At 37.8% G+C, this 27,129-nt stretch overlaps 1 protein-coding gene and 1 long non-coding RNA gene across 4 annotated transcripts in view; one reads left to right on the top strand and one right to left on the bottom strand.

The window, feature by feature from the left end:
• Positions 1-26,238, top strand: part of USP47 (ubiquitin specific peptidase 47) — a 48,111-nt gene extending 21,873 nt beyond the window's left edge. For 2 of the 3 annotated variants that reach the window (XM_053391034.1, XM_053391054.1), the window contains 20 exons: positions 7,661-7,756; positions 7,862-8,014; positions 9,467-9,634; positions 11,254-11,385; positions 11,822-11,898; positions 12,289-12,344; positions 12,863-12,975; positions 14,338-14,442; positions 14,804-15,011; positions 15,257-15,372; positions 15,633-15,752; positions 16,062-16,842; positions 18,036-18,211; positions 19,134-19,214; positions 20,109-20,224; positions 20,741-20,859; positions 21,726-21,856; positions 23,362-23,409; positions 23,702-23,832; positions 24,769-26,238. In XM_053391034.1, coding sequence (XP_053247009.1) covers positions 7,661-7,756; positions 7,862-8,014; positions 9,467-9,634; positions 11,254-11,385; positions 11,822-11,898; positions 12,289-12,344; positions 12,863-12,975; positions 14,338-14,442; positions 14,804-15,011; positions 15,257-15,372; positions 15,633-15,752; positions 16,062-16,842; positions 18,036-18,211; positions 19,134-19,214; positions 20,109-20,224; positions 20,741-20,859; positions 21,726-21,856; positions 23,362-23,409; positions 23,702-23,832; positions 24,769-24,943 — 3,102 coding nt within the window. In that variant the 3' untranslated portion in view covers positions 24,944-26,238. The remainder of the gene's footprint in view (positions 1-7,660; positions 7,757-7,861; positions 8,015-9,466; positions 9,635-11,253; positions 11,386-11,821; positions 11,899-12,288; positions 12,345-12,862; positions 12,976-14,337; positions 14,443-14,803; positions 15,012-15,256; positions 15,373-15,632; positions 15,753-16,061; positions 16,843-18,035; positions 18,212-19,133; positions 19,215-20,108; positions 20,225-20,740; positions 20,860-21,725; positions 21,857-23,361; positions 23,410-23,701; positions 23,833-24,768) is intronic. The other variant, XM_053391044.1, reaches the window with a different exon arrangement.
• On the bottom strand, positions 18,025-20,745 carry LOC128415196 (uncharacterized). The gene is made up of 2 exons (XR_008330886.1): positions 20,300-20,745; positions 18,025-20,259 (listed from the first exon to the last, which is right to left on the bottom strand). It is a non-coding gene; the product is annotated as an uncharacterized LOC128415196 (long non-coding RNA).
• Positions 26,239-27,129: the final 891 nt, after the last annotated feature.

The following is a 27,129-nucleotide window of genomic DNA, read 5'->3' as shown; positions in this document are numbered from 1 at the left end:
TGGAACACTATTCTTGGAGATGAAACAAGAAGGAAAACTTCTTCCTCTTTCTTAACACTCTGGCCAGTGAACCATAAATGCTTTCTGCCCACCCCAGAACAACTGAACCAAACAGCTGAAAATTGTTTGTTTAGTTTTAGCCATTTTCATGTATTGTTAAATTTATCATGCTATTTAGTATATACAGGCAGCAGCCATTTTAAGTATGTCCAATTGATGTGTGATTGCCAATGTGTGGGTCCTTTTGGACCTGGAAGAGGGCATGGGGGCAGGGCGGAGCATGATTATGTGTGAGTTGCCAACATACATAGGGGCCGGGAACAGAATCGCTCCACACCCACCAGCAGTTTTACTGCAGAGTGTTGGGTAACTTAAGGGCTTATAAATGTGACATTATCTAGTAAATAGAACTATTCTGAATGCCTCCCTATTTTGATTGGTATTAAGCTCACCATTAAGTCATCTTTTTAATTAACAGGCACCTATTCCCCTTGTCTCTAGTGTATTTTTAAAAATGTTGTAATAAGATCTACTGTCTTAAATGCTTTCTCTGAGGTGGGAGATAAAAAATTAAGTCAATTAACTATCACAGGATGTGCATTTTGCATGAATATTAACTACTGGAAAGTTGCATAGATACCAACTCTTATTCTGTCTGGTTGAAACAACATCTGTTTCTTTCATGAATATCTGCACATGAGAATCAAGTTTATCATATGTTGAGGTTCTTCTAAAGCTATTGTGTTGGAAACTCTGTTGATGCTCCACTTAGTGAAGCTCTCTTATATTTTTTCCTGAATTGTATTGCAAAGTTGGTTATTTTGGTGGTAGAAAATATTTTAGCTGTCTAGTCTTTAGCAGTTGGGAACTATGGAGGATACTTGCTTTTGGAGAAAGGAAAAAATCGCATGTTTCTAAATGGAATTCTCTGAAGGTAGTATCCTCCATTGATCCACAGATAAGTAAGCAGTGGGCTCAAAGGTCATATCAATCACATAATGGGATCAACACATGCGCTAATAGGGCTTGTGGAAGGGAATGTAAAACTCTTAGATCTTGCTAGTCAGTTCCTGAGGGACTTGCCACAGGCGGCACTACCCAAAATAGGGAATCTAAGGAGGATACTACCTTCAAAGAACTCTAGCCAAGAGGTAAGTGATCTCTCATTTTTTTAATAAAAGTAACAGAAAACATGTCAATTCCTGGCAAAAAGAAAAGGTCTGTCTTGTCAGTGGTTGCCATTATACACTACAAAGGATTTTTACTTGAAATTTCTAATAACATTATGGTAAATGGGATTTTTGAGAGAAATTACAAGCTTAAGATATATCCAAATGTTTATTCCTGACTCTGCAAATCAAAATAGAGATTAAATTTCTTAACTGGCAGCTATTGGGGCTTCAACCTTTAATTGCCATGTCTGTTTGTAACTTGAAGAAATAGTTTAGTTTACTATTCTGGTCTCCCATTTTGTTTTCTTTTGCCTTATAGTAAAGCTTCAGTGTTTGAAGAAACAACAAGAGCTTTGTTGTATTCCATATAAGGCCATGTAGAAGAGCAGTTTAAAAAAATTAATTGCTCAAACCTTATGAAACAATCAGTAATTTGCTGTTGGTTAAGCTAATGATTTGCAGGTTCCAAATACAAATCTGAAGAAAATGCTAAAAGGGGAAGTTTGTGCTGCTACTGTTTGTTTATAGAGGAGAACATATTTAAGAATTGTGTTATGGAACTCTTGCATTTGCATTAATATTGTACAGACTTTGAGTATATTGCAATCCCATCTAGTTTTAAGATTAAGTGCAGCTTACAGCTTCACACATCAGAAAAGGGTTTAGGATGAAAAATACTAAAGAATCATCTTCCTTAGCTTCATGGTAGTGGCATTGTGTAGGCATTACTGAACAGTCTAGGTTCTATTTTGACCTTGTCCAAATCAAGCTTTCCAAAGGACTTCTTCAAAAGCATATTTCCCAAGCTGAGGTGGTGGTTTAAGATTAAAATAGGCCATTGTCTTGAAGGCACATACTTCATCAGCCATGCTGAAGCTGAGCAGGTTTGTGTCTGGTCAGATGGGAGACTGACTAGAAACCTTACACACACCACTTTGGGTACCATGGAAGAAAGATGCAAATGAGACTACTTATAAACTGCTTCAGTACAAATGTCATTGTGCCAGCTCTACATAAACTGTAGACCAGCAAGGTGATAGAAGCTCACCAGTCATACTTTGTGACTTTCCAGACAATTGAAAATCACCCGGGGGGGGGTTGTGCCAAGTGCCCAGCAAAAACAGTTCCTAGTGGACCACTATTTGTAGCTGGTAGGCTGCACCACCAAGCCAGAATTAAACTAAGATGCCATATTTTGTGCACAGCACTTCATACTAGCCTCTAGCCTCTAGTATGCATTCCACCCTACTTCTGAATCTACCCTACTTTTCAGATAGATTGATATATGTAATCTTTGAAAGAGAACTAATTTTGTTAGCAACTTAAATTTTACAATAGGAAACCATCATCCTTTAAATTTAAATAATCCTTTGAATTTAACTCGGTGGCTGGATTGGCTGTCTGTTGCTCCTACTTCATCCTACAGTTGGATGTCATTCCTTACACGTGAATTGTCTTACTGTTTGGGGCGGGGTGTATGAGTTTTTAAGGGCAGTAACTATAGTAAGGCTGATGTGTTCTAATGCTTCACATGGCAAATTAATAGTAATCAGAATTTTGTTACAAGCACCTGGAAGCATTTCTATAGAAAAGTTAGGCTCTTTGCCTATGTGTTTGCAAGAAAACAAAATTGTTAGGAAACACAACAGTTCAAAGTCGTAAACTTAAAGAAGTATTGGTAATCTTACACAAGCAGATATTGGCAGTAATGAAACTTCCATGAAAGTGGAAAGTCAGTGGATGCAGATAAAACAGTGCAATCCTAGACATTTTTACTCATAAGCAAGCCCACTTCCCAGGCATTCTCCTGTAAGTGGATATTGAGCTGCAGCCTGTTAGTTGTATGTGGTCCCTTTTATTTCAGTGCAGCTGAAGTGTAGTGAACATAGGGTTGGATGTTGCCTCCCATGAACAGTAAAGTTCCTTCTATTCTTGGAAGGCTTCTTATCCAACTAAGGAATTCCACAGGCAAAATGGGTGAGTAGGTGGTTTTTGTTGATTTTGCCCTGAATAGCAGGGTTGGGGACCCTCAGTTAGTATGAAAGGTGACTGCAGGAGGAAGGGGAAATTTGTTACATTTCTCTTCCCCCTTTTTTCTGCCATCAGTAGCATATTGAATAAAACCTTGAGTTGTGTCACCAGTGGGAGCAAACTCCAGATCAAACATCTAGGACATTATATTATCCCACTAACCTAGAAGTAAATCCTATTTAATTCAACAGTAATAGCCTTGACTAGACAGCTTCTGGCTTTTCCTGCGAATATTAATCTATCTCCTTGTCCTTGATAGTGATATGAGAAATTAAGTACTTTGGGTGATCTAGTGTCACATTAGGTTCTGCAATGGGACATCACCTCTCTCTTCTACCCATGCAATTCAAGTTCTGCTCTGAAAGCCCCACCACCACCACCAAGACTCTAAAGCAAATTTAGGGGAACACTGGGAAGGGAAGGATGCAGTCACAGACACACTTTGCTGTGAATTATTCAGTGGATGATGTTATTGATCAACATTTTCTTGGCCCCAAAGCTAACTTGCTTTGAAAGGAGCCTTTGGAGGCCAACCATGACATGGGATCTAACTACTAGAATAAATTTTAAATGGTTTGACTTTTCTATAATTTCTTCTTGACTTTCCTTGACTCAGAACCACATTGAAAACCAACTTATGCTAGTTAATAGAGACATTTTGGTAGAAATAGTATTTATAAAATACTTTTCAGTTTCATTCATATAAGGCAGAAGCAGCATAGAATCGTAGAACTGTAGAGTTGGAAAGGGACCCTGAGGATCATCAAATCCAACCTCCTGTAATTATACAAATTATAGAAAATTGTAGAAAGAAGTAAAATACACAGCAGTCAAATATAACACATATTTTTTAAAAACTGATCGGTAAAAATCCCATTAAAATTACTTTGAGCATCACTTCCTCTTTGGTAAGCACTAAAGTCATTAAATAATGCATTACCATTCATGAGTTTTTTTCATTCAAGTTTTGAAGATCCATAGGAGCATCACTTGTTTTTGTTTATATCTGTATATATATCTATATCTATAGATATGGATCTATATAATAGTATGGTTCCTTGTTGACTTGCACATCACACAGTCTACATAAATTTTACATAACCACTTTGTCAATCATTCACATGCCATTTTTTTTAATGAAAAAGATGTAACACATTCTGTTGTACTGCATATTTCTATATCTGACTAATTGCTTCCCACATAATAAGATGTTGCTGGAAAAAAATACCTCAGCTGTTTTGGTGCAGATTACTTAAGCATTCTACTCAGCAATTGTTCCCTGAATGGCCTTATTGGCAGGTCATAGTTGTAGTCCAAAAATCTATATTTTGTACAGGTGATACGCATGCTTGCTTCAGATTGATTTATATTTTATAGAGTCAAAACTGCAAAATCTGTAATCCACTTCATAGTAATTGCCTTCTATGCAAAGATTGTCGTTTATAACGGATTAAAAAAATACTTCCTTGTACTCTGCAATATTTAGGTACAATTTTTCAAACAAACAACAAACAAAAAACCAACGGTGCAGAGGAGCCAAGTAGAGTAGTTCCCCCTACCCTTCCCCATTATGGTTTGAAGAACAGTCCCTTTCTAAAGAGTTATTCTCTATCAACAATGACAGAATTTTTGTTCATGTGGAAAAGCTGGGGCTGTAAAACCTTTGTTCTGTTTGTTCTTAGTGCTTCTCTGAGCTCTCAGAAATGGAGGGAGAAGGGATGAATTGGAGGCTTTTTGAAGACCTTCCCATATCCTTGATCTCCTCCCAAAGTGGGATCCATCAAACAACATGCTTTAGATAGTAATCTTATAAGCTGTGTACCAGCCATTTTGCAATTGGTGAGTTTTCTCTCCCATTAAGCCCCCTATTATTTATTTAGAAATCAGGGGACAGCTGTTGATCATGAGAGAAAGTGACTTTCAGAACTTTTAAAAATTCTGCCTTATCTGCTTTTAAATTACTCATTTTACAACATAACAAATGGTGTTTCAGATTTTACCTTCACCAGTGAAGGTGCTTCTAGAATTCATGAGCCCAGCCTTCTGTCAGCTTTCAAGCTCTGTGTCTCAATATTTTTTAGTTACTTTTGAATAAAAGACTCAGCTGGCATAAATAGAAACTAACAGGTCATATGCTCAGCATTTTTGACAAGTTGTTTCATACAACTCATAATTCGCCCCCCCCATATTATTCATAGTATTGGGAAGAAGAGAGAAATGGGGAATAATGCACTGAGAAAAAATAAGAATCTCTCTTAATTTCCTATGCTAAGGACTTCCAGTTGATATGTTCAAAACATACCTATTGTGCATGCACCATTTGTGAGGTAGTCACACATGTCTCAAACCAGAAACATTACCTTATTTTATTAAGGGATTTCTGTACCACCCTTCAGCTGTCATTTTCTGAGTGGTGTGTGTATAGTGATAAACCTACTAATACAAAGATATAATCAAACCACTGAAAGAATAAGATCCTTGTAAAAACATACTAAAAGTACAGGAGAATAAAAAGGCCTTTGACTACTGGCAAAAAATGCAGTACCATCTTTTTGGCACCAGGGAGTTTTCCTGGACCTCCAGGGACAGGACACTGCAACTGGAAATGCTCTGTCCCTTGCTGCCACTTGCCTTACCTCAAACTGTGGAGAGGCCCTTGGAGGAGGTCATTAATGTATAGTCAAATTTATACATTTTTATTACTTGGAGTGACTTACAACAATTAAAAAACTACAAAGCATATGAAATACAATGGTATGTGGGAGTAGGCATTTCTTCAGGTACCAAGACCCAAGAGTCAAGTACTGAGGCATGCTTCACTGTTGCCTACATCTAAGCATTCCATATCCTCAGAAAAGTCCACACTGTGTTTCTTAATGAGTCACAGATATAGGGTACCAACTAGCTGGAACGAGCCAAGCTGAGCAATGACTTGTTGCATTTATTTACCATTAACAGTGGCACCTTTTTATAAGGATTTATTGAATGATCTAATCACACCCATAGTAGATACACTGCAAAACTATCAGGGACACAATGTTGCCAAAACAGTGGTTCATGCAGAATGGGAAACCTGTAATAAATCTGAAGTTTTTTTGAAACGAGAAAGTTGTACCTGACTCCATTTGAGCAGATGGAATAAATTGTTCAACTGGAGAGTTTTTTTCAGCCCAAAATTGATTATGCATCTTGGGGCAGCAGCGCCAGAGGATTTACTTCACTATATTTTTGAATATCAGCTTTATTCCGATATTAGAACCTTTACTAAGGAACATGAAAAATTAGAGAATAAAAAAAAAAAGTTTACTACAAGGGACTAATCTATGTGACATGAAAAGTAGTCTCCTTTGTGACAAAAGCCTCCAGCCTCAGGGAAAGGGATTTGGAATCCATTTCAGACAACTGATAGAATGATTTTATGTCCTTAGAACTGCGAAATCTATCTCCCCCTATTTTCAATTTTTTGTTTTAGTAACAATTTAAACATTCTGTATTATTTGGGGTTTCAATATATTTTGCTTTTATGCAGAATTTAAATGTAGGTTATATTCTCTTTTGATATGGTATATGGCAGTGCTTTTTTTCTAGAAAAAGAGGTGCAGGTACTCACTGTGAAGTTGTTACAATAAGTGCCACACTTTTAACAACAAAAAAAGAGGTGCTCGTACTGCGTACCCTTCAGTACCCCCTGAAAAAAAGCACTGTTCCATTGATTAATTCAGTAAATTCTACTCCATTGGGTAGCTGCCTCTGTGGCTTTAGCCTTATCAGAAAAATGAATTTCTTATTCTGCTTTCATACCTGACAGTTCACACACATTTTTCCATATAGGGAGCTTTTTAATCTGTGTTTGAAAAATTGCAAGCATAAGCCACCTCTCTCATATAGCCATACAATGATATAAAGTTAGGCTGTTGGCAGTTGATACACTGAAATATACATATTCTGTTTAATGGGACTTAATATACACCTAGCTATGTGCAGAGCTGAAATCTTAAGATTTCAGATTAATATGACAATACCTTTAAGAAATGACAGAGCAGAATTAAATTAAAATATGTCCTCTGCTTAATTTTGCACTTGTTCCTGAAAGATCAAGGCCATCTTTAAACCAGGGGGGTAAGGCCATGAAACTGCTGACTGTGCCACTGTGGCTTAATGTCATGTGCAAGATAACAGACTTGGATTGTTCACAAAACTTAATTCTGATGGAACCATCAATTTGTTAATAAAATGTGATGTGTTATTGATCATGATTTGACTGCTTACCTAAGGTAGAATGCAAAAGTTGTTTACCCTTGAGTTTTTTCCTCCCTAACCCAGTAGCTGCTTTTTTAATTTGTTTATGGAGATTATTTTAAAATATTAAATCACCTGTTAAATGAACTTTTGCTTGTTGCACAGTTCCACATTATCTGTCTCAGCAGCTGCTTATCTTTTCCTCCCCACTTGATTAGGAGGAAGCTTTACATGCTTTCATTCAGCCTGAGATCCTTGATGGCCCCAATCAGTACTTCTGTGAACGGTGCAAGAAGAAATGCGATGCAAGGAAGGTAATGAATGCATTTTGATAGAACTCTGGACTAACTGGATATATATCCTTGATATTTATCATTGCCTTTATATCTTTTTTCCTTTTTTTGCCTTATGTTTTTCAGGGCTTGCGATTTTTGCATTTTCCCTATCTGCTGACCTTGCAGCTAAAGAGATTTGACTTTGATTACACCACTATGCACAGGATAAAACTTAATGACCGTATGACATTTCCAGAAGAGCTAGACATGGGTTCATTTATCGACACTGAAGATGAGGTAACAAGCTGCATGCTGGTTGTGTTTTAAGAATTATCTTTATCTCTCAAATGTAGTTTTGTTGGCCTGAGTATCAAACAAAAATCATTTTGAAATCCATTCCCAGTGTCAAGCCCTAAACATATCATTTCCCCCCTTTTGAAATTCTTGCTAAACATTAAACACTGGCTTGTTGCTGTGATACCTGGTTTTTAAAATTTTCAATCCCAGATGAAAACACCCATTAAACATATATATCTAGGCCTGACTATGGAACCAAGTTGGTACTTCTTGCATGTTTAGTCCATCAAAGAGATTCACTGGTGGAAGAGTGATATTTGCCACCCTGCCCTGCCCCCCCCACAAATACCTTCTTGTTCTGGAAGATTCTCCCAGCCCTCTGGAGATTATTCTCAGAGGGGCTGCAAGATGGAGGGGGAAATGGCAGAAAATGCTTTCCCCCCCCCCCACACTTCTGCTAGAAGCTACCTCCGCTGGCTCAGAAGCTCTTAGATTACAAAGAGACACCACTGGCTGTAACCAGTGAGGTGAGCTGTCTGAAGTTAAATCTGCTTTGTGCTTTACCTTGAGGTCCACCAACAGGATCCAGATGCAAAATAGTGGTCCATGGATGTAGGAATATAGTTTGAATAAAGGAACAGAGGAACCCTGAGCACATACAGAATAAAATTCCTGGCCTGAATATCAGACTTCAGCTCATCAATCTTTCATGCCAAAAATCCAGATTTCTTCATTTCAGCAGGGATTTTTTTTTAAGGGGGCAGCCTTTTAGCTGTTACTGTTACTCTTGTAAAACAACTAGAAACCCTTCCCAGTCTGCTGTAGAGTACAGAGTCCTCAGAGTTGATCTGCCTTCTGCTGACTCCTGTGCAAAAGGCTATTATTGTCTTGTCTTGTGCCTTTATCCAAGGGGGTAGAAAAATCAATGAAGTGTAGCGACATCTTAGCAGCTAACAAATTTATTATGACACAGTTCTGCGAAAGCTTATGCCACGATAAATTTGTTCCTTAAGGTGTGACCACAGCTTATTTTAAATTTTTATGTTACAATTGAACAGTTCAGAGGTCAGTGAACAGACAATGAAACCATGCGCAGAGGGTTTCCATGGGCATCTATAATGCCCTATTTTCCCTTGCCCCTACATGTACACATGTATGCAGGTAGTCCAAGGAATGAGGATAGGCAGTCAAACCTATTTCCCCTGCCTCTGTTCATGCATATTTGGGGGTTTTTGAGTCCTTGGGAATCCACATTTGTACTTTGAACTTTGAATCCTAGTACTTTGAACTAGATTGGGTCTATGGAACTCTTTATGTTGAAGCATAAGAAATCTTAAGGAATGTGTCAAATGTTTTTGTAGTATTCAAGAGTACAGCACAAGCATTACAAAGTTCATCAGATGTATAGGTCCTTAATATTTTCTAAACTGCTTCTGGTTACTTATTTTTAAGAAGTCTCCTCAAACAGAAAGCTGCACTGACAGTGGCGCAGAGAATGAAGGGAGTTGTCATAGTGATCAGATGAGCAATGATTTTTCAAATGATGATGGGGTTGATGAAGGAATATGTCTGGAAAGCAATAGTGCTGCTGAAAGGATTTCAAAAGCTGCCAGTGAAAAGGTACCTTGTAAAAGTGGCTATGTGTGATTTGCTCCACCCAATAATTGATCATGTTTTTAAAATGTATGCCTTATTGAGAGAGTTCTGTTATGCTATCCATGAATAATACATATTCCAGAATTTAGAATTGTAGAGGAATCTTGACTAGATCATCCAACCTCTGGTTAAAAAACTCCAAGAAAGAAGAGGCTACCACCTCCCATGAGAGTCTCTTCCACTGCTGAACAGCTCTTACTGTCAGAAAGTTCTTCTGATGTTTAGTGGGAATCTCCTTTATTGACACTTGAAACCATTGGTTTGGGTCCCAGCCTCTGGAAGAGGAGCTTCATGCTCCACGTGACAGCCTTTAGATATTTGAAGATTGCTATCATATCTCCTCTCAATCTCCTCTTTAGCAGGTTAAACATACCCAATTCCCTCAACTTTTCCTCATAAGTCTTGGTTTCCAGTCCCTTGATTATCTTGGTCGCCCTCATCTGCACACATTCCAGCTTGTCAATATCCTTCTTAAATTGTGCCCAGTACACAGTACTCCTAGTGTGGTCTGACCGAGGCAGAATAGAGCGGGACTATTACTTCCTTCGATTGAAACTCGATATTTGATGCCAAATCCCTTTGCAAGCTTACGGTGTAAAACTGACCTGTCAGATGTTGAAAATGCTGAAGGAAAACATGACTATGGCTTCATGACTGCCTAATGTTTGTAGAATAAAATGTATGGTCAAGTCAAAATTGTAGTGTTTGGATCAGAAGGCAGCACTAATCTTCATGATATCTACATAAAACATGATATACATAATGTGGAGATAGCAAAGTCATTACTCAATCTAGGAAAATTCCTTCCCTCAGATGTGACCATTAGTTGTTTCATATAGTGAATGCAAGGAGGAGGAACAGCAGTATTGGCTAAAGGTTACCAGTTTGCTATGAGGTTGGGGCTGCTTCCATACATCCACTGGCAGAGGAAGGGGAGTGCACTGCTCCCAGCAGTGCGATCCCGTTGGGGTGTCATCACAGCAGAGCCCCCGCCCGCACTGGGCGCCACGCCCCTAGGATGCGCACCAGCCCCACCCCCGCCTGCTCTCTGCCCCCCGGTGCCGGAGCATGAAGCTCCGCCACTGCCTAAATCAATATAAAAACTAGCTGCTGTCCAGAAAACGTGGTATACAACTGGCTGGAATAATGTGTGTGAAATATTAGAAATGGTTCATAAGCTGTCTTCAGCGTCAGTACCACAATTGAATGCTGTTTACTATACTAATAAATTGGTGAAGGAAGAGAAATGGTTAAAATGTTTTTAGATGGTATTATAACTATGTTAGAGGACAGGGTCATAATCTGAAAAAATTCTACAATTTTTTGAAATGTGCTGTTCCAGAAGTATTCTGTTAGATACTCATAGATGTTGGTTAAACATTGAAAGGAGTTACTTAATGGTGTGGTAACTACTAAGGAATAAATTTGAAGTATTAGTACTAACCTTTTAGTGCATGGTTGCTTTAATCAGGAAAGATACTATCAAACTTGAACAAATCTTAAAATTTAATTTTATATAATCCTGCAAAAAAATTAATTGTAGCCTTTTTTTGAACAATATGTTTGTTTCTACCTTCTCACAGAATTCATTATTATATGAACTGTTTTCTGTCATGGTCCATTCGGGAAGTGCAGCTGGAGGCCATTACTATGCATGCATAAAATCATTCACTGATGATCAATGGTACAGCTTCAATGATCAACATGTTAGCAAGGTAAGTTAATTGTCTTATATTCGGTTTCCAGTCTCTGAGACATAGTGCCTGCTTTCATGTAATTATAATGGCACCACCCGTAAGCTAGTGGGACATATTGACAGGCTTGGGGTAGGGAATCATGAAGACTGCAGTTCAAAAAACCGTTCAAATTCCAAAGCAAATGCAGTTAATTCTCTATATTGCAGGTTGGAAAGGACTGTGGCAGACTGGCTTAAGATAGTCCTGTAGTTTATTCCACATGCTGCAGGTTAGGGTCTGTGCGGACTTGCCACAGCATTTGCCTAGAGACATTAGATGGGGGTTGGGCTAAAGTGGAGAGAATAGCTTATATCAGCCCTGTAGTGTAGCCCATAATTAATATTGCAGCTTAGATATGCTACTGTAGCTGATGAAGTAATTAATAAGGAAAATTATGTGCCATCTTTTCCCCTAGATAACTCATGAAGACATTAAGAAAACTTATGGCGGAACATCTGGAAGCAGAGGATATTATTCCAGTGCTTTTGCAAGGTTAGGAAAGTTTAAATAAACTATAAACCTTGTATAGTACAACTGAATTTTCTGAATTAATATAATTATATTCAGAGTTATGGATAAAAGGTTTCTCAGTATGTTCTGTTGACTACCTAGGGGTGAAATCAAAGTATTTTGAGGGAGGAGACACAAATCTTCGTCTCTCCTCCCTCAAAATACTTTGATTTCACCCCTAGGTAGTCTCTAGCCTAATCAAAGAGGTGGGGGTTTTTATTGCTAGGTCTTGAGCTCGTCTATGCTAATTGTAAAAAGTGTTTGTGTTTTTAAGACTTAGATATGTTTGTACACATTTAGTTTAGATATTGTGTGCAGGTGTGGTTTTTTCCACATCCACAATAGATACTGACACTGAAATTTTCCCAACAGCTCTACAAATGCATACATGCTTATATATAGACTGAAGGATACAACGAGGAATGCAAGTAAGTGGTGGTTTTCATAAATATAGTTTCATATTTCACAACAAATAAAACTGGAGAAATGAGTAAAGACAACTGTCCCTTTTAAAATAAAAATTAATTCACACCCTCTCCTTTTTTTGTTTACTAAGTTTCCTAAATGTTGTATGTCAAGCTAAATACTTTTTAAATAACACAAAACAAAACTTCACAAAACCCGTGTCTCCACTTACACAAATACTTTTAAAATGCAAGTCAGGGCATGTTTGTGGTAAAATGTTAAAACAGTACAACAGATAAAATTACATAGTGAATTTAAAGGTATGGTGTTTCTGCTGTTGGCCTTGAGATGGTCTTGAAGGCGCATGATGCAGCTCTGCTGCTAAGGCTAATGGGATATGTGTCAGTACTGTTTATATGATAGGCTGCCTGGAAGCAGTTATGTAAGGTGGTTTGATCTCTATTTTAGATGAAGAATAAGCAAAGTACTGAACGTTCTGAAAGAGTAGCTCATTTGAACTTTTGGTTATTTGCATTGTTAGAGTTCCTAGAAGTGACTGAATATCCAGAGCACATTAAAAGACTCGTAGAAAAAGAAAAGGAGTTGGAAGAACAAGAAAAGAGACAACGTGAAATAGAGCGCAATACTTGCAAGGTTTGTTCTGACATGTTTCATCTCAATAGAATTTGTGCTTTCACAATAGAATTTGTGGTAGGATTGTGCATTGACCCCCCCTTGGAAATCAGTCAAGACTCAATCCCAAATTAAGATAGCCATCACCAACCTAGGGCTCTCCAGATGTTGTTGGGCTGCTACTCCCATCAGCTCATGTGATTTTCTTCTTTTAAACTATAAAGATGATTAAGTTATAGAGCAATATTAAGTATTATTTATGTATTAAATTTCTATACCGCCCTTCATCTGAGAATCACAGGGCAGTTTACAATATAAAATAGGTATCATATAGTTGATAGGCAGCAATAATTTTCTTTGGAAAAATGGAGATCAGCAACAATACGAACTGTTAATGGAGAGAAAGAAATGTGGGCATTTGTCTCTCAATAGCCTTGTTAACTCATTTTATGAGATTTAAGGCAGAAGGCAAGCAAAGAAAAGCTAAATTTGCAGCAAATAGGCAGCCATTTGTTGAAAATAGCAAGGATTTAGTGCTAATCCAAATATATCGTACTTTTACAATATTTTGAAGTTGGGTTTTGTGGGGATGGTTGAGCTATTATTTAATCTGTTGTCAAAAGGTTATGATCTAGATTATTGGTGCTTTTTTCTTCTGCTTTTTCACTTCAATTCCCATTGAAATTGAATGCATGTTTCTAACTAAGCAGTGTTTTTTCATTAAAGAAAAGTAAATTAATCTACAAATTCCAGTAGTTTCACAGAAATTCTTTTGTAGAGCCAAAATGAGTATTTTTTTTTATTTGCATGAAAATATTACAGAATTCATGAGTGTGAATAAATGCATCTCTTCAGTTTGCAAGAAACACGCACTGTTACGGGAGTTTTAACTCTAACCAGAAGTTCCCTTTTAATGTGAAGAGATGACTTTCTGTATCCTGTAGTATTTGTCTCCACAAAAGAGGTGTAATATATGCAGATCAGTTACATCAGAGGTCATTGATACCTGAATTGTCTGCATGTTCTCACTTGACACTGTGCTAACAAATTACTGTTACACTATAGATTTCTAGGGACCTAGTTTGCCCAAGTACAGTAGGTCTAAATTTTCATTAATTGCCTTGTCTGACAATTGCCCAGTTAAGAGTTCTAGTAACCCGTAGTTTTATTAAGCTAAGAACAAGCTATATGCCTGCATGCTTTTCTTCAACTCCCCCCATCTTCCCTTTGTGAACCCACCTTCCGCTCAAAATGGTTGTGCATAGAGCATATTTCTCTAAACATTGCTACATACTACCACTGCATTTTTATAATTTCATAGATCATACCTATCAAATGTATTCAAATCTATTTGACTTGATCCTTTTGTTTATGACTATACAGATAAAATTGTTCTGTTTGCATCCTGTGAAACAAATAATGATGGAGAATAAACTAGAAGTTCACAAGGACAAGACTCTGAAGGAAGCTGTCGAGATAGCCTATAAGGTGCAGTATAATGTATTTCAGATTGTAATTTATACACTGGGTATAAATCCACGTATTCATGGTAAACCTTAACTAATTAGCTCAGTCTTTATTACACAGTAACAATACTGAAAGTAGAATTTTCCTGGTCCACTTTTTAGTAGGGCTGAGGGGAATCTTGACATGTCTAGAATGAGCATGCAAACACCTCTTAACGTTATATTTATTTCTCATATTTTCTTAAAACTCAAGGTGGCTAGAACCAGTTGATCAAATTGTAAAACTTGAAATAATAGTTCCCTTTTACTCCAGTTTTGACTGAATGCTTGCTCAGAATTAGCAAGCAGAATTTCAAGGAATTATTCTTCATCTTTGCATTTAGATAATGGATTTAGAAGAAGCGGTTCCCCTGGATTGCTGTCGTCTTGTTAAATATGATGAGTTCCACGACTATTTGGAGCGATCATATGAAGGAGAAGAGGACACTCCAATGGGAATCTTGCTTGGAGGTGTTAAATCAACATACATGTTTGATCTACTCCTGGAAACAAGGCGACCTGACCAAGCTTTCCAGTGTTACAAACCTGGTGGTAAGTAATATTTCTTAAAGATTCCCTGTGTATCTTTAATTCCTTCAATAAACATGCTTAATTCAGCTAAACTGAGGGATCTTTGAATCAGTCTTCTGAAATCATTTTATACAATTATGCTATGTGCTTTCTCTGAAGAGATATTAATTTATCTACTAAATGGCTGCAGCTGTTGAAATTATGACCTTTCTTCTTTTCATGTAATGTGTCTTTGTGTGTGATAATTTATTTTCTTATTTTGATAGAAGTCATGGTAAAAGTTCATGTTGTTGACCTAAAGCAAGAAACTGTGGTTCCTCCAATTAGTGTCCGTGCTTATTTGAACCAGACAGTTACGGAATTTAAGCATCTCATTTCAAAGGTAAATCAATTGCATCATCTTGTATTATTGCAAAGTTCACTCTTGCATGGCATTTGTGTTTTATAAAGATATAGCGTGCTTTGGTCCATGGGGTCACAAAGAGTAGGACACAACTAAACGACTAAACAACAACAACAAAGATATAGCAATATCTATATTGTATAAAATGTACCCTGAAAAGAAATTATATGCAGATTATCTTTTTATAGTCAGCTTGCAAAAAATGATTAACAGTATCTTATTTCTTTTGTCCTCCTTAGACTGTACATTTGCCAGCTGAAACAATGCGGGTTGTGCTGGAACGTTGCTACAATGATTTGCGTCTCCTCGGTGTGGCTAACAAAACACTTAAAGCTGAAGGCTTTTTTAGGAGCAATAAAGTAAGATTTTATGTTAAATTAGTTTTGTCTTGGGAAGTGCTAATGTTGTTTCTTAAACCCACTGTATGTCAACATGTTTTTAAAAAACCTATATCTCAAATGGCATATGAAAACAAAATGAGATGGGGTGGCTTCCAAAGAATAACCATTGTCTAGATTTCAGCAGTATTGGCTAAGACCATAGACCTGTCCTGTAGGAATAACTTAATTGACAGAAGCATCCTTTGTGTATTTCCATATCTGAGTGCTCTATACATAAATTCCTTATGAAACAGAATTTTTCTTCTTCATTTCATCTCTTTATTTTAGGTGTTTATTGAAAGTTCAGAGTCTCAGGATCGACAACTGGCATTTACAGATTCACAGTTATGGAAACTCCTAGATCGGCATGCAAATACAATCAGACTGTACGTTTCATTACCAGAACAATCTCCTGGATCACAGTTCAGGCGGACAGTTTTACAGAAAGCCAGTGGAGACTCTGGAAATCTAGATGAAATATGTGAAAGAGTGAAAGGACCTCTAGGTAATATGAAATCAGTAGAAGCTATCCTAGAAGAAAGCACTGAAAAACTTAAAACCTTATCTCTACAGCAACAGCAGCAAGAAGGGGATAATGGAGACAGTAGCAAGAGCACAGAGGCAAGTGACTTTGAAAACATTGAATCTCCTTCAAATGAGGTAGACTCATCAGTATCAGCAGAAAACCGAGAACTTGAAAACCAAATACAGGTTTCTGATCCAGATAATTTCCAGTCAGAGGAGCGATCAGATTCTGATGTGAATAATGACAGGAGTACAAGTTCGGTGGACAGTGATATTCTTAGTTCCAGTCACAGTAGTGACACATTGTGCAATGTAGACAGCGCTGCTATACCCTTGGCCAATGGACTTGACTCACACAGTATAACAAGCAGCCGGAGATCGAAAGCCAACGAAGGGAAGAAAGAAACATGGGATACAGCTGAAGAGGATTCTGGAACTGACAGTGAATATGATGAAAGTGGGAAGAGCAGGGGAGAAGCACAATATATGTATTTCAAAGCAGAGCCCTACATTGCAGAAGAAGGTTCGGGAGAGGGGCAAAAATGTATGTATGAAAGGCAAAACATGTGTTTTGAAATGTACATTTTTATTATTTTACATTTGCATGCCTCCTTTCAACAAAATTTGTAAATTTACCCACACATGTATTTACAAAATGGAGAAAGATTCTCCTAGATACTCAGAGTGATATCCAATTTTGGCTCACCAGATGTGAGAGTGCTTTCCTCTTGTACACTGTACAGTCCGCTGCATCCCTGTAACTAATTTGGAGGATCTGGTCCAGGGGTCAGGAAACTTTTTCAGCAGGGGGCCGGTCCACTGTCCCTCAGACCTTGCGGGGGGCGGACTATATTTTGAAGGGAAAAAATGAATGAATTCCTATGCCCCACAAATAATCCAGAGATGCATTTTAAATAAAAGGACACATTCTACTGATTCCCAGACCATCTATGGGACAGATTCAGAAGGCGATTGGGCCGCATCCGGCCCCCGGGCCTTAAGTTGCCTACCCCTGGTCTGGTCCCTCAATCCTCTAGAGCAGATTTTGGAGGTCTGCAGAGAGCTGCACGATATGGAGGCCCCACTGTGCAAGTGAAAATCTGTTGTACTGACACTGCTGGATATTGCCCTTAGGAGAACATAAGAGAATGAGGTGTGGAGAATTCTCTACTGCCCAAGGTTTTATTGGAAACCTGCATGGCTAATCTTCATATTTTGGCAGAGTATTTGCATTTGAGTGAAAATGGTAGGTGCCATTCTGTAGTTGACAGGAAATGCTGCAAATATGCCATGCCTCTTCTGCGTGACAAAAAAGGGGGAAAGTTAGAGACTGTTCCTTTTTGGGAGGAGGGGATGACATCCTCCCCAAACTCTTGGACCTGTGTGCCTGTAATTTGGCAAACATGATTCATTTTGAAAGGGCAACTATGCCTATAAAGTTTATCTACTTCTGTCAAAAAGAAAAGTGTCAGGCTTCGTTTGTTTTTTGTTTCCTGATAGTGAATGGGGGTAGGGTTAGCAAAGCAGATATGAATATCCATTCCATTCTACTTGTTGCTGAACTGGGGTTCACAGTCTGCACTTAGTGGAGAGCACTTGAAGATGATTCACTTGACACTGCTACAATACAGGAGTAGCATAGTAGATATTAGCAAGTATACATTATGCACAAAGAATTTGATTGGGTTTCTTTCTTTCTTTCTTTCTTTCTTTCTTTCTTTCTTTCTTTCGCTTTAGGGCTATTGATTCATGTTGATAAAAGAATTACGCTCTCTGCCTTCAAACAACACTTGGAGCCTTTTGTTGGCGTTCCATCCTCTCAGTTTAAGGTCTTTCGAGTTTATGCCAGCAATCAGGAGTTTGAGAGTGTTCGGCTGAATGAGACCCTTTCATCCTTCTCAGATGACAACAAGGTTAGCAAAATATGCTGTTAAATACTGAAATACATGTAGTAAGGTACAGAATATGGGGATTATTCAGATATTTTGCATGTGAAGCATTTGTCTCTGTGTTGCAATATAGGGACTTAGTAGCTACATAGGAAAAACCACATTCTACAACTAGGGTAATTTATGAAACTTTGTTAAATATATATATTCCATAATTGAAACTGTATTTTCTCTTCACCTTAGTTGTAGCTAGATGACTTTGGCGGGTCATCTAAACCAAATCGTATATTCCACATTAAAAAAAATATCCCTGACTTGAGTCTGTTGAACACCCTTTTTAAAGCTTCTTGCCACACCTTCCTTCACCCTCCTAAAATCTGAGACTCTAAATTTTGCGGTGCAACCATTTCCTCATGCCTGTAATATCAAAATAACAAAAATCTGTGGGCCTTCTGGTGGTTATGATTCTTGCTGTATTGACCTAAGGGCGTCGACTTGACCCCCACATTGTGGGGATGTATTGTGTGATGTGTTGTCACATTCCACTTCACGTATCCTGCTCCCACGTAGCGGGTTAGCTAGGATGCACAGGCGTCCTGCCAGCGAGATACTGGTGCTCACACACCGGGTGGGGAATGGGGAGTGCGGAGCTGTACTCTGCACTCGGCCTCCTCCCCGCACAATATCAGGCGGGGAGGAGCCAGCGAAGTGCAGCCTCTGGGCTCTACACTTGGCCTCCTCTTGCCCGTGCAACATCAGCAAGGAGGTGGAGCGGGCCACAGGATTTTGGGGGAGGCCCAGGCCCTTTCTTGAAAAATTTTGGGGGGCTGAAGACTCCACAGCCCCCGCCACTTGACATGCCTGGTATTGACTATATTCCATGTTGATGATAAGAGACAGCTAACATCTAATCTTGTTTCTATTTTTCCCACCCCTAATTTAAAAGATAACAATTCGGCTTGGGAGAGCATTGAAGAAAGGTGAATACAGAGTCAAGGTTTATCAGCTCTTGGTAAATGATCCAGAGGTAAGTAAAGCTTGAAAAAACTTGTGTTTGGGCTAGCTTATCATCTGAAAGTTGGACCATTTACAGTTTAATTATTTGAGTATGTGCATCATCTTTTTATGGGAGCCAGTGTGACAAAAAACAGAAATTATCTCTGGGAAAAGATGTGCATTTAACATATAAATTGTGGCATGAATCTGTTGTCACTTAGTTGCCACAGAGAAGGTGCAGATTATAGAAGCAAAAATTCAGTGGAATGCATTATTGCATGTGATTTAGCACATTAAAAGTAATTCATTTCTATTACGTGTCATTATCATTCTAAATAGCCTCTGACTGTGCTCACATGTCATGGTGAACCATAAACCATGGCTTACTATTGCATGCTGCTGAATTGCTCTTCTTTGCTCCACTCATCCTTGAACTGGGAACAAAAAACCGTATCAGCCTTGGATTACTGTGTTGTATGAACCAGCACTCAATATTTGTTTCCTAGCTACTCCCTGCACCCATGGAAGGAATGGTTGAATATGAGCATGAGGAAATACATAAAATAAACTGGTCCAGTATTGTTTCCCCATTACTAACAATAATTGGTTAAACCATTGATGTTGACTTTGTACAACACAAGACAGTGACATGTATTTTCCTTAATCATTAAATGGACATGACACATAACAACAACCTTTTTAAAAATTGCATTGCTTTATTACTGAGTTCTGCATACCTGATAAACAGAAATCCTAAATAGTCTTTGTCACATTGGTGGTGATCATGTGTGGAAACCATGGGGTATTTTTTTCAATGCTATGGAGGCTATGGCAGCAGCCCTGTATTTTATAACTTCACCTTTTATGAGTGTGTCAGAGAGTGATTTATCTAATAAGCTTAATAATTTTACATTTGTTTTCGCAGCCCTGCAAGTTTCTTCTAGATTCTGTTTTTGCTAAAGGAATGACTGTGCGGCAGTCAAAAGAGGAGCTACTTCCTCAGCTCAGGGAACAGTGTGGACTAGATCTGACTATTGACAGGTAAATCACACTACAGTGAAATTTATGTGAGGTGCCTAAAGCCTGAACTCAAGATGCTTACAAAAAATGGGGTACCGTTGATTTTTGCCATTTAAAGCAAAAAGTATGGGGAAATGCTACTTTTTTTTATTACATGTTTTAAAATTAAATCTTGAGCAAATATAGTGTGACATGGGAAACCTAGTTTGCTTGTTCAGTGTTGTCATGGACACTTAGCACAATGTAGCACACAATATCTGTCTTTGCATCAGACTTTATATTGTTTCTCATGGAACAAAAACTTTGCTCCATTTCTGCAAGTTCAAACATTATCCTAAAAAACAAAGGATTCCATATGGATATTGAAAAGTTGTATTAGCCCTCTTAGCTCAAATTGGCTAAGTGCTTGTAGTAGAACACATGACCTTTCCCTAATGTAAACAAGGCATTATTCAGATTAAATACTGTGGCCTTAATCTTGATCATGGTTTTGTTTATGGACATATGCTAACATTTCTGCAAATCTTTTTCCTGTAGATTTCGCCTGAGAAAGAAGACCTGGAAAAATCCAGGAACTGTGTTTCTGGATTATCATGTTTATGAAGAAGACATTAATATTTCAAGTAACTGGGAGGTTTTCCTAGAAATACTTGATGGTAATAAGATTGCACAGTAAAAATTATTTAGCTTAAACTGTTGGAAGCCTTTTAATTCTACCAGAATTAGCTAGCTATATTATCAGAAAATTATCGGTTTTTTAAAAACACATTTTAGTGAGACAAAGTGCAACCAATGTGTATTAATGAATTATAGTAATTCAAAAGGGATAAATGAGTGGCAGGAGCTGTATTAAATTTCTTGACTGTGTGAGTGAGATGTCTTAGCATAATCAGTTTTGAGAGATTCATATGCAGGGAGGAAGTTAAAATTAGAAACTAGATTTAAAACCTATAAATGTTATTCATGGTTATCCTTAAAGAATTTGTGAATATCTGTTCTGCAAATAGTTTTTATTGAGACTACATAATATTTAATTCTGTATCTGTGGAACTACTTGCTCAAAGTCTTTACATTATCTCAAATATTTTCTTTTAAAAATTAATGTCTATTTTTAGTGACACTTTCCCAGAGATATACGAAAGTTCATACCCTGTACAAAGTATCTTTTTATAATACACCAGAATAAAAGAAATAGTTTTAAAATCTAATCTAAAAAGGAACAGAAGCAAAAAGATGGAAAGGAAAGAGGGGGTGGGGAGACAAAAGAGAAAATGAAAAAAGATAAAAATATTTCTGGTTCTCTGTTCCTCAGCTAAATATAGTATGCCATTAGCATCTAATTATTCTATTTTCTATAAGCCATTTTTTTCAATCTTCAAATCCAGATATTGCAAGTTCATTTTCTCTTATGCAAAAAGTCCTTGTATTTCAAATTCTTAATAAATGTCAATAAACGATTTTTCTCCAATTAAACACATTAACTTTGCCATCTCAGCTAATAAGTTTATCAAATCTTCTTCAGGAGCAGAAAAAATGAAATCTATGTCACAGCTTGCTGTTCTGTCAAGAAGGTGGAGGCCATCAGAGATGAAGCTGGATCCATTTCAGGAAGTAGTTTTGGAGAGCAGCAGTGTTGATGAATTAAAAGAAAAGGTAAATTACAGAGCAGTCCTATGGAGGTCCGGGCGGCGGCAGGGGGGAGGGGGGAGTCATCCAACACCCTACCTGCTAATTGTGGTCAGGGCAGCTTTTGTTCTTTTTACCTCTCCTATTGACACCAAAACACATTTTTCAACTCAAGAGTCGTCGCATTTATTTATGAGCAACTTCTGAGGATTGCACGCCAGTGGTAGATGGGGTCAGAGGCAAAGGTGGGCAGAAAAATGTATGTGACTCTAAACCTTTCAGCCATACAGAAGTCAGAGGTTTCTATATGCACACACTACTTGCTGTCTTCCATTTCAAACAATCAAGAGTGATCAGTCTAAGGATACATTGTAGCCAGAAAAGAGCACTTGGAAGAGCAGGATGAGCGAGGGATGTGGACTGGGGGGAAAGGATGTGACCTAGGAAAAGTTCCAAGGGCTGAATAGAGAGGCCTGGATTGCCATATTTGGCCCCCGGTTCTGAGTTCCCTGCCCCTTCTATAGTTAATTGATTAACCCCAACTGGAGGGGAAATTAACTATGGAGCTGTACATCTTTGCATATCCATCCTATGTGATGGTGACCTCTGTTCTTCCCCACCATGGAACTCATTCCACAAACTGAGGCTTAATCCAGACGAGACACATGCTGATGGTGGTTAGTTATGTTGATGGGGGTTGAGAAGGTCACATATCCATGTAAAGCTCATACTTGCAGTTTGCCAACAGAGGTTTTGTTCGGTATTTACAAATGGCATTCAATATGTGAACAGCTGCACTTCCTAGGATTTTGTGCCGATAGTTATGTCAAGTCTTGACACTTGAAGCCCTGATGTCCCTGGTAGCAAGAAGTAGCTTCTTCTAGATTCAGCTAGCTGGAGGCTTCAACTGGCCTGTGGAAATAGCTTGGTCACAGTGATCCATGATTTGGTAGCCCTTCAGTTGGATTACTGTAATGGGTTGTATGTGGGGCTGCCCTTGAAGACGACAAGGAAACTTCTGTTAGTACAGTACTTGCTGCCTGTTCATTTTCAAGTCCAAGTATTTTAAAGCTCTAAGCAATTTGGGTCTGAAATGTCTCCTGTCAAGCCATCCTGCCTATATCCTTAAGATGTTTGGGGCCTTTCTCTTGAGTCCTTGGCAGAGTTTTGTATGTATGTACTAAGGAAAAAATTCTTTCTGCAGTGGCAGACATGCTTAAGACATTTTTCTCAGCCCTGCCATTTATGAAGGATTATGTTGCCTCAATCTTCTTTTTAGTTTTTATATTATTTTGTTGCCTTTTTATAAATTGCATAATGAATATTGTATTTGTATGTGGAGTAATTTAATTTTAAAAGTAATTTTATTGTATACTATACTCAATGAACATTTAGAAATATTTTAAATAACATTTTGTGTAGAACTTTAAATGTGCATAAAACATAAATGCAATTTGTGATAAAAAATCTGCTACTTTATCTTATATTTATCTCTTCATAAAATAAATCTGGCACTGAATTTTTTTTTACAGCTTAGTGAAATAAGTGGAATCCTTTTAGAAAACATTGAGTTTGCAAAGGTGAGAATTTTATTTTATTTTTCTCTTAATCCTGCAGTATTTTTTTTAACTTGTCTGTGCATGAAAGCCCATTCCTATGCACTAGCTGTTTGACACAACCGTCTCTGTACTCATACCATAGTGGACAGTATGCTAAATCCTCTGTTGTGGGGAGGAGAGTAAATGGTGAGCAGGGGTCTGGATGATAAGCGCTTTCAGTGATGATCTTACTGTATCTGCAGTTGCCCATGTATAGTATGTATCTTCTTGGTGTATAGATGCTCTTTTTGCTAAGGTGCTTTGTTCTTTCCAGGGCAGAGGAACATTTCCATGTGAGATCTCAATTTTAGAAATACATCAGGATTTGGATTGGAATCCTAAGGTTTCAACACTGAATGTATGGCCTCTCTACATCTGTGATGATGGAGCAGTGATTTTTTATAGGTATGCCTTTCTGTTGTTTTTTAAATACATTGAAAAACATAGTAATTGTTTAGTACTAAATCAATAACAAAGTTGAGGCTGAAATTCTCCCCCTCCCCCCCAACTGCCCCCCCAGTGGGGCAATATTTTAGAGTAGTCAGGAATGGTCAGTGGATTGTGCATAGGCACTCCTTGCAATCAGCCTGCCCAAGTCTGGTGATCCTGCCAACTCTGATTAAATTAAACTTCAGTGTGTTCTTAGCCCTGCTTTCCAGATGTTGCTGTCTGTGGGGAAGCTAGCACATTAGGTACCATACAGGTGTCCTCAGATCAGCTGTGCCCACCACCAGACTTCCAACTAAGTAGAGATACTGTGTTAAAACACTTTTTGTGCACCGTTGTCACTGTTCAAGTATTGTAGGTGCAACTACTGTGGTAACTAAAAGACACAAGTGGCAGAGTATGCAGCTCTTTGCAGTTATGCCCGTTCACATACCACCAGTAAAGTACTGACAACTAGGTCTTTTCCTCACCAATTCAAAAGTGCATCTGGTCCAAACATTGGCTCTTACTTCAGAATTCTGCATATCTATTCAGAGCAGATGTCAAAGTTGATTCTCAAGTTGCTTACCGTATCCTCTCAGAGTCTCGGGTTGATTAAGTATTGGTGACACCCCGTTTTCAAAATGCAATATTATTTTCAAACTCCCTAATTTTGCCTCCAGCCTAGCAGTACCCCTTACTTATGTATTTGGGATAGGACTATTGCTTCAGGGGGACCACACAGGGAAAAACTGTCTCTATCTAGCATGCATCTACTACCATGATGTGCCTAGCATTATGCAAAGAATTTTTTAAAAAATCTATTGACTATGCCTTAGATTAAAAATGAGCAAGCCCTATTTATTTAAAGTGCATTATTATGGAATTTAAAATTGTTGTATTTATATATAAAAGGGATAAAACTGAAGAAGTGGTGGAACTGACGGAAGAGCAGAGAAATGAGTTAATGAAAAAAGAAAGCAGCAGACTTCAGAAAACTGGACACCGTGTGACCTACTCCCCCCGTAAAGAAAAAGCATTAAAAATATATCTGGATGGAGCACCAAATAAAGATTTGACTCAAGACTGATATTTCAGCATTTTCCCTGGGGAATTTTTTGTTACATGTGAGAGGTACACTACTACTGTGTAGTGCCGTTATGGCAGGACATTAGGTGTAAAGACACCAGCACTGATTGGTAAAACTGCAGCCCAATCAAGCTCAGTGCCCAGTCAGGTCACTGTTTGATTTGGAATCATGTTGTGCACTATAGTCAAATGTACTGTAAAGATAAAAGGGATGTGCAAATAAACAAAACGAAACAAAAAATGGGGTGGGGAGGGGTAATGAGCAAATCGACCATGTGCACATAGCAGTAGCTAGTAAACTAGCCTCAAACAGGATATTCATAGCTTGATAATAAAAGCTGTGCAAAGGCCATGAATGAATTCTTTTCTGTTTTGTTTCACTGAAGCACACATTACCTCATTGAAGATTTCTGAAGTAAATGTGACAATGGCTTTTTGAAAAGCTCAAGAGTGGAAATGTGATGGAATTGGCAGAATCCAACCCTCAAAAGTTAACATTTTTATCTGAATCTTGTTAAGATTTCTCTTCTACAAAGCAGGACATCTCTGAAGTAAAAAGAATAAATAAATGTATTTTTTAGCAGAAGTTACCATTACCAGCAGATGGTGTTTCATTTTGGAGCAGTGTTGTAACCAATTTTTATTTAGGTTATGAATAACAGGTGACTTCACTGTTCCATTCAGTGTGTAAATACAACTCTGTCCTGAGTTAGCAGAACTACATTTCAGCTGCTTACTATGGTATTTCTCTTCACATATCAATATTCACTGTATACATTTAAAAGTATAGCTGCCTATTTAAATTTGTATTCATTTTGTGTTTGGCAAATGCTGGGTACTTAGATTTGTAATTTTCCCTTGTTACTGAGTTTTTGGGGGTGGGTTTTTGGGTCAGCTACTTATTTTTGTACATTTTTGTTTTTGAGCTCTTACAGGTTTGGATCTTCTAGTACCATTACAAGTCATACTTTATTTTTCTTTGGAGTTGATCATAGTTTTTATATGTAGCTTTTTAAAAAGTTGGACATCTCCCAGTATAAATTATCCAGTAGTTCAGGAGTGGTACAGATTGATGCAGTAAACATGATTTCATTTGCAAAGCTTAGACAAGTAAGATTTTGCTTTGCTATGTTCTTAAGATCAATTACAAACAATTCTATAGAAGGTTGTCCTTTTTTTCAGAAATACCATCTAATTTATATCAATAAAAGGTTTTGGTAAACTTTTCCATGCCAGATGCTGTTTACAACAATGAACATGCCAATAAAACATTTGTTCATTCTGTTATTTTAATAACATTTCTCTGGACTTCTTTTAATACTGAAAATAACTTGACTGAAGAAAATATTTCATCTAGTGTTCATGATACCAAGTTTTTCTTTTTGGATTTAACTTTCAAACCAAAGGTTTACTTAAAAGTATGCAGCCTGCAGAAATTATCAAGGCCCTGCAGCAGATTATGGAAGAAAGTCACATGCAGCTTGGTGTCAGTCCTATGCTTTCAACATGCAGTTTTGAGACAAGGGTTTCAAGTTGCAATTCAGGGTGCTGCAAGAGCCAGATCAATCACCTTTTTTAAAAATGGTGATGCTAGACTGCAAGGCTGAGCCAAATAAGGAACAAAATGATGTTGCAAGTAATTTGAGCATCAGATTTCAAACCCACCTTTCTCTTGCTATTTAAGTGTTATAACAGACTTATGATCTTTAAATAGTTGAGTGAAGGGAGGGGAGAGCAAGGACTTGGTTCAAGAAGGTAGCTTTTTTACAGCCAATTAGGGGTCCGTATGGCCTGGATTGGACAGACTGCTATTGCCAGGCATGCAGGTGCATTCTATGTGGGGAAATGACTGCAGAAGTTAAGTATTACATGTTACATCTCACAGCCAGATGCTTTTAAAGAGTATGGTCTCTTGCAAACTCCCCTTATCTGACTGACTGCTTTAAAATTAACACACTTTGGAGATTTCTGCATAGATATTGAATTGACATTTTGATAGTTATCTGGCAGCTACATTCTGTCTTGGCATCTTTTTAAAAAAGGGGTTTCAGTACCTTCCTTAGAAAACATGAAGAGACTGCCCTTAGCTATAATATAGAATAAAGTTACCTGCCACAGTATTTGTAACTCAGCTTTGACATAGAGTCAATTCCCTTTTGTCTCTTTCACACTGGAGCAGGCTGAGTT

Source organism: Podarcis raffonei, chromosome 1 (genome assembly GCF_027172205.1).
Source record: "Podarcis raffonei isolate rPodRaf1 chromosome 1, rPodRaf1.pri, whole genome shotgun sequence".
Lineage (NCBI taxonomy): Eukaryota > Metazoa > Chordata > Lepidosauria > Squamata > Lacertidae > Podarcis > Podarcis raffonei.
This window is presented reverse-complemented; position numbering and strand designations above follow the sequence as displayed.